General features: G+C 30.9%; 1 protein-coding gene across 1 annotated transcript in view; it reads left to right on the top strand.

The window, feature by feature from the left end:
* UTRN (utrophin) overlaps window positions 1–14,389 on the top strand; it is a 533,723-nt gene that overhangs the window by 204,011 nt on the left and 315,323 nt on the right. Inside the window, 5 exon segments of the mRNA XM_074309622.1 lie at window positions 3,223–3,373; window positions 4,692–4,867; window positions 6,895–7,030; window positions 7,765–7,914; window positions 10,420–10,504. Of these exon segments, the coding sequence (XP_074165723.1) occupies window positions 3,223–3,373; window positions 4,692–4,867; window positions 6,895–7,030; window positions 7,765–7,914; window positions 10,420–10,504 (698 nt within the window).

Raw genomic sequence — 14,389 nt, 5'->3', positions numbered from 1 at the left:
CCTCACAGGTACAGTGGGTTGTACTAAATGACTTGTGAATTCAGAAAATAGGGATTTGATTGGACTTGGCCAGTTTATTATTAGGGCGCATTATGATTTGACAGGCCAAAAAAAAAAATTCTTAGGTGATTTTACACCATGTTTATGGAAGTAGAACATTGAATACAAAGGGAAAGTATTGGTACATTTTGCCTTGCTTGGACCATAATTTTTTTATCTGTATATAAAATAAATTATTTTAATATTTTGAATATTTTCATTAACTAAAGTTATTTTGTATCTTACCTAAACTGTCTTTTATTCTTTTCCTTAATTGTCTCCTTCCTTCCTTTTCTTTCATTTGCTCCCTTTCTTCCTCTATTCTTTCTTTTTTGCTCTATTCTTTTTCCAACTTCCTCATTACTTCTGTTTATCCTGTCTTTTTAAAAATTTATTTATTTTTTAAATTAAAGCTTTTTATTTTCAAAACACATGCATAATCTTCACCATTTACTCCTACAAAACCTTATGCTCCAATTTTTTCCCTCCCTCCTATTCTTCTCATATTCTCCCCTAGACAGCAAGCTATCCACAATATGTCAAACATTGGTGCAATTCCTCTACACATACCTCTACAATCACCATGCTACAAAAGAAAAATCAGAGCAAAAAAAGGAAAAAAAAATCAGAAAAACAAAATTCAAGCAAACAATAACAAAAGTGAAAATACCGTCTTATGATCCATGCTCAGTCCCCAAAGTCGGACCGTATTCTTTATAGTATGTTTGTTGATTTCTAGCTTTTATCTAGATATTAAATAAAGAAGAATGCAGTGACATATGAGAAAATGCCTGAATCATCTGAAGATATTTAGCTTGTATTAAGGAGAGTTTATTGGATTCAAACATTTAAAAAGTTTTATGAAATGCATTTTCTTTTTCTGCTTTGTGTTCCCTTCGTCATATTAGAAATAGAACCAGTGGACAGAAGTTACAGAGAGACAGATTAAGAAAATACTTTCTCATACTTGATTTATTGAAAACTAAAATTAGATTTTATTATTGGAATTTTTCAGAAAGAGGTTACGTTGGTATATTTGGGGTTATTCAGGTATGTGTTAGACTGGAAAACTAAAAATGGTCCTTCTAAAATGAAGATTTCCTGAATTTCTCTTTCATCTAGTAATCCTTTTTAAAATCAGTCATAGAAAATCATGATCAGTGGTCTTAGTAATCTTTTTTTTTTTCATATATATATATATATCACCAATTAAAAACATGGATCTGTCACTTAAATTTGGATTTGAACAGCCTGTTAATGCTTTATTAAGGATTTACATGTTTGTTGCCTAGTTTAATATTTTTATTTTGCAAACTTGCTTGCAAAATCATGTACATTGGGATTCTAGGTTCTTAGATATAGAACTAGAAGGGACTTTACAGACTACCTGATTTTGCCCATGCTGCCCCTGTACATAGCCCCCATCCTCTACCCTACCCTCCCACCATTTTACTGTTGAGGAAAACTTGTTTAAGGTCACACAATTAGGAATGTTAGATGCATGATTACAATCCACATTTTTAGAATCCAGAGACACAGGGATATAACCTCCATCCCTACCATTCTGTGCTTTACTACCTCATAATCAAGGTTTGCTTGCACTTCGCTGATGTCATGATCCTTTTTAAAGGCAAAGAAGAAACAGCAACTTTGATGATTATGTTGCTCTCAGGTCCTTTTCATTATCACTTCTTGACCAGTTTTTTTACATTGTCCTTTTATAGTGGCTATTCTAGTTCTACCCACGCTTAGACTATCTAGTGACAATTTGCATTTATTAGAAACCTTTTTTTAAGGAAGGGTATTTGCGTACATTTTAGCCTTGGTGATGGGATGTTTTAAGAGGCCAGGTTGATAATACGCTAGCTAACTAACTCAATATAATTTTATAATCCTATCCCATTAAAGCTTTTTGAAGCATGTGTATATATAGCTAAGGATCTCTGAAAATGCCAAAGCACTAGCATTTTTACTAATCTCTCTTTTATTATGTAGGGTAATTAAAACTAAATATGCCTTTCTCTGTGTAATGACCTAAATAATATTCCTGTTATTACTATGCTATGAACCTTAACATATTCATGACTATAATAATAATTTTTTAGGTATGGGAATAGTTGACATTTTTAAAATAGTTTAGAATTTGGGTATTTGAGAATTTTAATTATGCAAGTTACCAAAAAAGGATTTCATTTCTTTTTGATTCTAAAAAAAAGTGTTTTAAAATACTCTGTAGACAACTACAGGATAAATAAATGTTGGTTTCATCAGAAAAAAGTTCTGAAACAGAAATCACCTTATTTATTTTCATTATTGCTGCCAGATGGGGCTATTAACATTTTCATATATTTTGGTGAATGTTTCCACAGAGCAGCCATTACCCATGCTAGTACTTTATTTCATGAACTTTTTTTTTTAATTTTTTCATTTTAGCACATGGTGGAATTTTTTACAAAACTAAATGAAAAACTAAAATGGGGGATGGAAAATGGTTGAGATTGATAGGAAGTATTTCCCTGTAATGTATTGTTTCCTATATAGATTGTTTTGTTCTTTTTTATTTTTGTAACCCAGTTATTTGGTTTTAAAAAATGAACCTGAAATTATTGTTTTATGGGCTGACATTATCAATTGATGGCTTTATCATCAAAAGTGGTCCCAGTTTCAAAGTTTAATGTGCTTGAAGGTCAATAGATCAATTTGACTACTATTAATCAACCTTGTTTTTCTGGGCTAGAGGCAATTTGGAAAATTGACATCATCATGCCCTGCTGAGCTTTTTTCCAATAAGTTGTGTGAAAATGCTAGCTTTAGATCAGATTTTCTGAAGAAATTATCAGTTGCAATATTCTGGAAAATTTTGCTTCATAGGACAAATTTTTTGAATTGTTAGTTTTTATCAGAAACTTTAAAAGTTATCTGAATTCCCTAATGAACAGTAAAAGAATTAATTGGTATTGTAGACTTTGTATCCCAAAATATAAGAAGTTCTTTCCAGAATGAAGTATTTGTCTAGAATCCTCAGAAATTTTTAAATTGTTAATTAGGGAATTCACATATTTGTAAAGCTTTTAGTCAAAAAAAATAACAATTCATGACAACATGTTCTTCAAACCAAAATATTCCAATGCATTGCAGTGGGGGAAAAACACTTACCACTTTTTTTTATTTATTCCCTAAAAGTTGTTTAGACCAAGCTGTAGAAGAATGGAGACACTTTCATTATGATTTGAATGACCTCACCCAGTGGGTGACAGAAGCTGAACTGTTACTGGCTGAGGCACGTACTGCAGATGGCGGCTTGGATATAGAGAAGGCTAGGACACATCAGCAGGTAGGGTCTATTTTATCAGAATAGGTTTTGCTGGTCAAATACTTCCTTTGCTTTTAGTACCTTTTGATGCAACAACTTTAACATGAGCTTTTGGCTGCATGCAAATTGTTTTGGTCTTTTATTCATTAAAAAAATTCCTGAACACATGTAAATAATAATTGACAATTACTTTGTTGGTTACAATTTTAACTCAGAATATTTTTGAGCCTCTTTTTGTAGAATAGTGGTGATGGGAAAGGAATGTTATTTCCGTTAAGGTTTTCCCTGCATAGTGATATTAATAAAAATGGGAGCTTTTATGGTAGCTACAAGAGTAATTTTTATTTAATACATTTTTGTTTATCAAATTAGATCTCTAAATTCTAATTTTTCCTCGTTAACTTTATTTAATGATTTACTAAGTTTCACTTTTGTCACTTTCTTTTTATAGACTTACACATTTAAGATATATTTGAGTGCTTCGTTTGTAAGTTCATTAGCATTTTCACTAATTATTAAAGGAAGTACTCTTGGTACATGGCCTTCTAAATTATATGGTAACATCAGCCAAATCATTCTTATTGAGGCAGATTTTTATAATAATGCTAACAAATTAAATTTTAATTCATACTATTATTAAAAGTAAAATTTTATTTCCTAAAAGTTTTGCATATACTTTTAATTCTAAAGCTAGTGAGAGAAAAATAAAGGAAATATTTTTGTTTTGGGGCTCTCTTCACCTATATTTTTGCTTAGTTAAAAGTATGTTTCTTCAATATCCTCCCTATTCTTTTCTCCCTTCCCTTATGAAATTTCTTTTTATGACTAGTAAATTTGAACCTAGAATTAATAAATCCCCTCCCACCAGTTTCCTATATTTTGCATTGTAATATTTGATGTTGTGTCATAATAAGTAAAGTTGTAAAGTTTGAGTGTGATTGGAAGGTAATTAATAAGTTGTGTCATAATAAGTAAAGTTGTAAAGTTTGAGTGTGATTAGAAGGTAATTAATACCAGAGTCTTCAAACATATTTGGACAAATATAGAAAGAAGTCTTTTGTTTTTAAATGCTTCCTTTTATATTGAAATGTTTTTCTTCCTTGCTTTATTTTTGCCGAATAAAATGAATAAATCTGAATTAGGTCTAAAAGTACATTCTTTGAAATTTCATTGATTTGCTTTGAAAAACCTAGGTAATGAGAATATAGTTTCTATCTTAATCTTCTCATTTATAGTCTTCTGCAGCATTTAAATGAACACTATACTACTTAAGTGTGTTGAAAGTTTTGAAGTAGTAATCTAACATTACAAATGATATTTGCTCTTGCATCTGTGACAGGAACTTGAAGAAATAATTAGCACCCACCAACCTAGTTTTTCATCATTAAACCAAACTGGAGATGCCATCATCCAGAAACTCTCCACTTCAGATCAAAAGTTCTTGCAAGACAAGGTTTCCGGGCTCAACAAACGCTGGAACTCATATGTGACAGAAGTGATGGAGAGACAGCAAAGGTATCTCAGTCATAACTGGAGGCTCTTCAAAATTACATTCTGCCCAAAATCTTTCAAAAAACAAATGAAGTAGTTTGAAACTTTTGTCCTCCTTTGTTAAAACATATTCTGATTTTTGTTTTATATGAACTTATGCTAAATTTCCCCTTCAATGTCATGATCTATTAATTTGTTGTTGTTGTTTTGATGCTTTGGCTTTTTTTTTTTTTTTAACCTTAATGACCATCAATCCTCCCTTTCATTTGTACCTGCTAAAGGTAAATTATATAAGGAAGTCCAGCTATTCCCAGTTGTCTTAACTTTTATTATGGAAATATCATTAACATGTCTCTTTTTCCAAAGTACATGAAGTTGAGAATATTAATTCTAAGTGGACTTCTAGGATTTATTTGACAAATGTGATATTCTGTTGTTTGAAAAATTAGATGCATGTTTAATTTCTTATAAAGTTTGTTAAGAGGATTCTCTTCAGACTCAGCAAACCTTTAAGAGTTTATCTAGTTCAGACTCTTAAGAACCTTTTCTTTTGCCAAGGGCCATTTGGATATTTATAACATCATTCACAAGCTACACAAAATTGTCAGCTTATAGAACTCAAACAGTGGGAGGTTGTTGTACCTAATGTTCAGCTCATCATTAGTTGCAATTATCTTAAGTAATGATTTCATTGACCTTATCCACCTTGTGAGCCAGATATTCCTCTAAAATTAAGAATTCTTTGAACAGCTTCCTCTTCTTACTACCCCTCTATTTCTCCCCTCCCCCATTTTTTTTTTTTTTTTTGTGCTGGCAGGATTATTAACAGTTAGTTGCAGAAATACTCCAAATTTTATTTCAAAGTGATAAATTTTTGTATAGTTGATATCACTGAAGTAGCACTACTCATTCTTTTGCATTGCAAAATAATGCAAAGGTGATGAATTAAAATATTCTCTTCTGTTTTTACAAATGAAATATCTGATTTGCTAGGTTTATTTTTAATTGTACATCATAATGTCATGATATTAATCATCTTAGGTTGGTGTCACTATTAATATATTTAGAATTTAATTAATTATATCTATTAATTCAATAATTAATGTTACTGAGGACTTGAAGTTAAATGATGAAACAGTTAAATGCCATTTTGATTCTTTATCCAAATAAACTATGCTAATAAAATTAGATAACATGAATAGTTTATTAATAAATACTCAGTGATTATTTATGCCTGTGTGATAATGTCATTATCCAGGAAATATTATGCTAGCTCGTTAATGAAAATTTCAAAGCGGTCTTATAAAATCTTATAGAAATCTAAGTACATTAAAAATGAATGATAAAATGGCCAAAAAAAAAAAAATCCCTCTTTCACAATAGGAAATAGTTTCTTTGAAGTTTTTAAAGAATTCAAGTACATAATGTAAACCCTTATATGTAAACTTCATAAAAACTAAAGCACTTTAATTACATAAATAAAATTACTTTCTTAAAATTAAAGGGATTATTTATGGACATAATTTTATTTTTAAATATATATGTATATATTATGTATGTATACACACATACATACTAAAAAAGCATACTTAGAATTAGACCTTGATTCAAGGCCTTCCTCTACCAAAATATTGACAGTATGACTATCTCTTCTTTGTACTTTAGTTGCTTTTTCTTTTTTAATTAAAATTTTAAAAAATTTCATTCTTCATTATTATGCATATCATTGCTTTGTTTTTATTTTAAATTAATTTGTGCATAGTACATATATATTGCTTAATCGTTAAATAATTTCACTTTATGTATTAAAAAAAGGCAAACTTTTCTTTTGCATGGCTTATTTATCTTTTTATACCTTTGAGAAAAAATATGGAAATTATCAAGGATCATAATATATCCTGAGTAATGCAGTATTTTAGAGTGCTAAATCACTAATGTTGAACCCACTTGTTATATGATGTTGCATGAATCTTGTTAGTAGAAACAAATTGATCCTTTTGACTTTCAAACTAATCGGTTTGTTCAATATTTTTCAATAATGATTTTTCTAGATTGAAAGAAGAAGATGAACAGCTATTGGAATTCAGAAAAAGACTGGCCGAAATTAATTGCTGGTTATCAAAGGCAGAAAGTGCCTTGGAAAAGACACCTTCATCTGAGAAGGAAGATAGCATCCAAGAACTAAAGGCTAGTTATATGATATCTTTTGTTTTTGTACCTCTATAGAATTTAAATACAAGAATGGAAATAATGTGGCAGGATAATAGGGAGGAAAAAATCTTCTACTTGAACATTACCGTACAGTTTAAAGGAATATTATATTGCACTTATAAGTTTAGTTCTGAAAGTGTATTAAGGAAAAAGATTCTTTAGATGCTACCCTTTCATTATTTGAAGCAAACTTCTGATATTTTTCTATTATGTAGCAATTTATATATAGCTCAGGCATGGTCTTTCAGTGTTTTTAAGATCTTATTGCCAAGAGCAGTGTATTCATTGAGTTGTATGAGAAACTCATAAATTACTGAATTATAAGACTAGTAACTCCCACAAGTCTTTAACCTTAACATCATGGTTTTATTGATTGCATTATTCTACTTTTATTTTTAAATGCTGCTCTTTTGGAATTGGTACAAATTAGTTCCCTAACAAGTATACCAGAAGAAAAAAAAATATTTTTCTGTATTCTATTTGTTAAATGTGTTTTTATATGAATTTAACTAGATGTATTTTTGTTTTAGAGATTATTTCTCATAAAGAATTTCATTCTGATAGAAATTATTTTCTAAATTGTTACTATCACTTACTATTAGGATTTATTTCCTATCGTATATTTTAATGCTAAATCCAAGTTTAAAGACAAGAGTGTTTTCTGTTATTGTGGCTAGTTTTTAACCAAAGCTCTCTTCTGCCCCCTTTAGGACTTAACTCAGGATATAGAAATGCAACAGGAAAATCTTAAGTGGCTGAACAAAAGTGAACTTGAGATTCTTTCAGTTAACACCTTGAGTTTGCAAGAAAGAGATCACATTTCTGAAAATTTAAGAACTCTTAATATGAAGTGGAATAAGGTATGCCTGAAATATTTTACACAATGAATAGTTGTTGTTGTTGATAAGAATATCCTGTAATTTTGTATTTAATCTTTTTTTTTTAAATACCATCCCCTCATTTTTTCTTTTTTGGAGTACATTTATATTAAGGAACATAATAGAACTTTTATTTTCCTATCTTAAAAATAGGGATAAGTATTAAAAGAAAAATGTTCATGTACTGGTATTTTGCTTAATAGATTTGGATATTGTGAAGTAGATGAAATAAGTAGTACTTATATGTTGCTCAAGACAAACCATAATCAGCTTAAAAAGATTTCTTTTGTATTAAGAAAAACATAACTGCATGCATAAATCACTTGGATATTATATAAGAAATAAAAAAAAATCTTACAATATAAAAGCTAATCCCTCTACAAAATGTTTAGCAAGTTTCTTTTTAATATCATTTTAATATCTAATTGACAATTCCAGTGGTACCATACCTCAAGGAAGTCTCTTCTAATTCTGTATAGTGCAATCATTATGAAGTTTTTTCTTATTCTGAGTCAATTTTTCCTTCTATAACTTCTAAGCATTGACTCTAATTCTGCCCTCTAAATAGGAGGAAAAGAAAAATCTAATTCATTTAAATTTAATCCTGTTTAATACCATTATAAGGTGGTCATTAAGAGGCAGCCAGTTGGTGCAATGCAAGTGTTAGTCTGTTAGTCAGTGAGACTTGTGTTCAAATATGGTCTCAGACATTTAGTAGCTGAGTTATCCTGGGCAAGTCACTTAAATGTGTTTCATTTTTTTCAATTGTAAAATGGAGATCATGATAACACTTATCTCCAGGGGTGTTGTGAGGCTCAAATGAGGTAATATTTGTAAAAAGCTTAGCAAAGTGTCTGTCCCATAGTAAGCACTTAATAAATGCTTGTTTCTTCTTCCCTTCTCTTTCCCCTTCCATTTTCCCTTCCATTTTTGTCTTTCCCTTTCTTTTCATTCCCTCTTTCCTTTCTCTCTTCTCTTTCCTCTTTCCCTTCCATCTTCCAACTCTCCTCCCCTCCTTTTCTCCCCTCCCTCCCTCTCTTTCTCTCTTTCTTTCCTCCCTCATTCCCTCCCTTTCTTCCTTCTTTCCCTTCCCTCTTTTCCCTCCCTCCCTCCCTCCTTTCTTTTCTTCCTTCTTCCCTTCCTCTTTCCCTCTCTTTTCTCCTGCCTTCCCACTCTCCTTCCCTCCCTCTCTCCCCTTCCTCTCTTCCATCTTCCCTCCCTCCCTTCCTTCCCTTCCTCTACCACCTGTTAAAAATGTTCTTTCATATAAGCCAAATATTGCTTTTCATTCACTTGGTTCTTATGAGATCTGATTTCATGTACTTGCCATCTTTCTTGTCTTCCTGTAGTTGAATTTGTGAAAACTACTTTGACTGTTTCTTCACCTCTAAAATGGGAGTCATTGAATCAATGAATTTTAAGATACCCATTAGCTCTAATTTTATGATTTTCTGTTCCTGTTTATCAGTACGTTTTCTAAAAGCTAGTCTCTAGAATTAAATTCAATACCCTATGTGTAGTCTTTATGGTGGGACTACTGTTTTCTTTATTATGGCCTTTATGTCCTCTTAGTGTCTCTATTAATATTTAATTTTGCTTTTTCATTACATGTTTCTTACTCTTAAGCTGGCTATCTCATTTTTTTTTTCCTCAGACACCATTTCTTCACTATAAGTATTATTTTTGCCTTTGCTGCCAGTACCCAATTTTTAAAAAATGGGGTGAGGCAAGAAGCTAAAATATGCAGCTATTTATACACATAGTAGATTTTACTCATAGTAATAATGACACCAATTCTGATTTGTTTTGATTATATTACATATGCTATTGCATTTGAACTATGAGATAGCAGTGCTAGGTACTATCTCCAAATTGAAGGAGCAGTTGAAGGTACCTAAAACAAATCACCCAGCATAAATTGTATAGCAAAATCTCAAGAAACCCAACGATTCCCATCTTTTATTCCTTTCCATTATAGTTAGAAGAATGCAATATTTTAATCACTCCTATTTCTGTATAATGATTTTTATTTTAGTTATGCACAGATGGACATTGTTAGCTATTGATAATATAATTTAGTGAAATGATGTAATTTTTTGAAATAGGATTTCTTTTTATTTTGAATTATTTTGTTTTTTAAGATATTTTTGAAATATGTGATCATCCTTCCCTATTTAGCTAATTGAATGAATTAGAATAGTTTTGTAATGGAGAATGAAAAGAAATTGTGCAGAAGGAAATATAAAGCAGTTGTTTCTATGTTGATGGAGGGAAACCCCAGTTCAATAAAGTCTTAGGTCAATTTGATTTTTAAATGTCTACTGATGGCTTTAAGTTCTATTTATGTATTTTAAATATAATTTTAATATATTAGTTAATGTAATAGAAAAATGTTCAGTTTGAGTATAGTTTGGACTTAAAAATCTTCATTGTGTGGGAAATAACATTTTCTTTCCTTTCTTTTTCTCTGTGTGTATGAAACTATAGATGTACAAAGAAGTACCTAGTACACTGAGGGAAAGAGAATTGGATGTTTCAGGGCCCCATCCTGTGATGCACCCCAAGCTCTCTGGTGAGTAAGGAGAATCTTGATATCTTCATTTTGCCTGATTCTATATGGAACTTTTATTTTTCTAATGATTTCATTCTTCTGTGGTAGTTATTCTTAATCATGTTAAAAATACATTGTTATTTTCTTTGGGAATTTAGCAAGCAAATCTCCTTTTTTAAAAAAATCTCATCTATTGACTTAAGAATATTAGAATAGTTTACACTACCATTTTGATTATTGTAATGAGTTTGGGATAATACCTTCTCATGTTACAGATTGGCATTTTCATGTTACTATTTTAAATGACATATTGTCATAATTCGTTATGAGTGATTCTCACTGGAATATTATTCAGATAATCCCTGAAATGAGAATGTTATTATCTCCAGGCTTGTACTTTTGCTTTAGTGTATCCCCTCTCTTGAGCATCAGCTGTTATACCATTACTTTTATTCAATTGTCATCTAATTTTATCTAACATTGTATTTTACTCAACCAGTGAACAAGTTAGGTGTGGACATGTGTATAAATAGGGCATATTTTGTGGTAGTAGTGGCCAGCAGTAAAACACATTAGCATTTGAAAAATACATGGATAACCTCATTTGAATCTTATAAAGCATTTGCAATACAAGTACTACACATGCTTTGTTGTTCCCATTTTACAATTAAATCAGCTGAGACCAACTAATTAGTGTTAGAATTCAGATTTGAATGTAAATCTCTTTTTTTTTTGGCTGAGGCAATTGGGGTTAAATGATTGCCCAGGGTCACCCAGCTAGGCTGAATGTGAATCTTTCCAATTCCAAACCCAACACTGTATTCTCTTAGCTAGACTACTTCTCAAACTATTTTCTGTCCTATCTAAGCTGGCTCTATCATTTGGTGATGATTACATAGCTATCAATATTGAACTTAGGTAAAAAGTCTTTTACTTTTCTATCTCAACACACTACCTGACACAGACCATATTACTTTTATTTATTAGGATTGTTTTGTGGATTGTTGGAGATGTGAGAGGATAAAAAGACATACTTGTTACCCTCATGAAGGTTAAACTTTTTGGGGAAGACAATTTCTGCATGAATGACCTGAAATTGATAGTTTTTCTTTCTTTCTTTCATGATTGGGGTAATTTTCCCAGAGTCACACAGTTAGAAAGTGCTAAGTGTCTGAGTTCAGATTTGAATTCAGGTCCTCCTGATTTCAGGGTTTTGGCACATTTCTTCAATTATTAGTATTTCATTAAATATCTTTTCCATTTTTTTAATATCACAAAGGTGTTTTTGTTGTCAAAATACAGCTTATATTTAAAATTTGCATCTAAGATTTTATTATTTTGGAACCTAAATGGTCGAGTAGGAGGAATACTCATTCTGAAGTGATTACAGGTGCATTCAGTTTCCTTTTCTGACTCTTGGCTAGCTAGTTAAATTTTTGCCACTTAAGCATCCTTTGGCTTTATTTTTTATTAGTAAAATTGGGATCTTGGTTTAGATGTCTATTAGGGTCATTTTTAAGTAGATCGATCATCCTATGAGTAAGATGGACCTCTTATCTGTAAGTAGTTCTTGTTTACTGAGAGGTTAAACAGTTTGTCTATTTTCATTAATGTCAGTGCCAATACTTGAATTCAGTTTCATTCTGAATCTAAGCCTGGCCCCTTAATTCACTATGTAATATTAGATTTCTCATGTGCTTTTATCTTCCTTGTAATTTCAAATAATCAAAGGTAGAATCTGCTATAGTGTTTAATGTAACACTTTTCATGGAATAGGTAAGGGATTATACTTTAATTAAGTGTATACTCTATGCTAGAAACTATGCTAATTGCTTCACAGATATTTCATTTGATCTCATTTGATTCTCATGGCAATTCTGGGAGGTAGTTCTGATATAATGCCCTTTTTATAGTTTAGGCAATTGAGGCAGACCGATGTTAGTTGACTTGTTCAGGATCATGCAAGTATTAAGTACACTTGACTAGAAGTGAATTCAATTCCTTCTTTTTTTTTTTTTTTTTTTGAGGCTGGGGTTAAGTGACTTGCCCAGGGTCACACAGCTAGGAAGTGTTAAGTGTCTGAGACTAAATTTGAACTCTGGTCCTCCTGAATTCAGGGCTGGTGCTCTATCCACTGCGCCTCCTAACTGCCCCTGAATTCAATTCCTTCTAACATTCTTCTCAGTGCTCTATCCACTAGGCCATCTAATACTGTGGCTATTCAACCAGAGTACAATTACTCTGTAATTCTTGCATGAAAACTTAATTTTTTTTTCCCCCCTGAGGCTGGAGTTAAACGACTTGCCCACAGTCAAACAGCTAGGAAGTGTTAAGTGTCTGAGGTCAGATTTGAATTCAGGACTGGTGAGATATCTACTGCTCCACCTAATTGCTCTTGAAAAGAAAGTCAATTTATACATATGTATACATACCTGTACTTTTATATGTGTGTGTGGCTTTTTGTGTACATGAAAATATCTGCATCATTAAATGTATAATTTTGAATATTGCCTCAATATACAAAATTATATTGGTGGATTGGTAGATTAGGGTTGATTCCCCTTATTTTGGAAACATTCTTGATTCTATAGGAGTACTTTAAAGGGTTTTTGGAAATACACATGACTTAAACACATCTTTGAATGGACCTATGACAATCTGAACTTGGGACACATTAAGTGATTTACTCCAGAAATGAATTTCTTATATTCTAGAGGTTTACAGTAAATAAGCTGTAAAAGACATATATATATATAATATATATATATTCCCCAGGTTTACAGATGGTAGGTAATTGAAAGAAATCTTTGAAAAAGCAAAAATTTAATGTCGTTTGCCCTTAATAGAGTGAAACACGTAATTCTAATAACATTCTTGTTGTCTTTCATTCTCAATGGTTTTAGCCAGTTATGTTTTATATACTGTACCCTGACCTAAAGTATTGCTGCAAGGTACATTTTAAAAATTCCATTGGAAAACTAACTCTTATTTACATAGTGTTTTGACAGTAATAAAATACTTTGTTAAAATTTTTCTGCTAGCATTTCTATTATTAAAACAGTTTTACAGAAGAAAAAAAACTCTAGGCTCCTAAACTTTATATATTTATATGCTACTTTATTACCAACCATCCTATGAGCTGGAATTGGAAGAATGTAAGTTGATTAAAATTGAAATGAGTAGAACCAAGGGAAGTGAAATAATAAGAATAGCACTGTCAATACAAACAACTTTGAAAGTTGTAGAACTATGATCGGTATAGTGGGCCTTTGTGATTCCAGTATAACAATAACATATCATCATTTGATAGAGAGCTAATGGGTTTAAGGTAAAGTATAAAATATAAGTATTTTTGTATAATCCAATGCTTGATTATGCATATTTTTACAAGGAATTTCATTCTTTTCTTTTTAATGTCTTGGAAGGTGGGAGAGAGAAGAAAAGAGTTCTAAAAAAATAAATTAACAATTGAGAGCTGGAATAGTGCTTTTACAGATGTGGAATGATGCATTCTCTTTCAAATGATGTCATATTGTTGATTTTATTTAAAGAAATTTTTTTCATAAGGGAATAATTTTGAAGTAGGGCAATTTGTGAATGTTTATAATGATAAATATATCTGTAGAGCAAAAAATATGTTGGAGCTGAAACTCCAACTCAGATCTTCTGATTTACTCACCAGCACTAATTCTAGTATATTATATTGTTCCTTAAGAATAGCTTAGAGTTTTCTTACAATTTAAGTATTTACAAAATACTATTCTTCCCCAAGTCTTACACAATAAGTAGTACAAGCATGCTTATTTTATAGATGAACAAATATTATTTGTCTCAAGTCATAGCAACATTAGTTAACAGTATTGGAACTTGAACTCAGGTTTCCTTAAGTCTTATCTCTTCTATTCT

This window comes from Sminthopsis crassicaudata, chromosome 4 (genome assembly GCF_048593235.1).
Source record: "Sminthopsis crassicaudata isolate SCR6 chromosome 4, ASM4859323v1, whole genome shotgun sequence".
Classification (NCBI taxonomy): domain Eukaryota; kingdom Metazoa; phylum Chordata; class Mammalia; order Dasyuromorphia; family Dasyuridae; genus Sminthopsis; species Sminthopsis crassicaudata.
The sequence above is the reverse complement of the archived record's forward strand: the minus strand, read 5'-3'. Positions and strand labels throughout refer to the sequence as shown.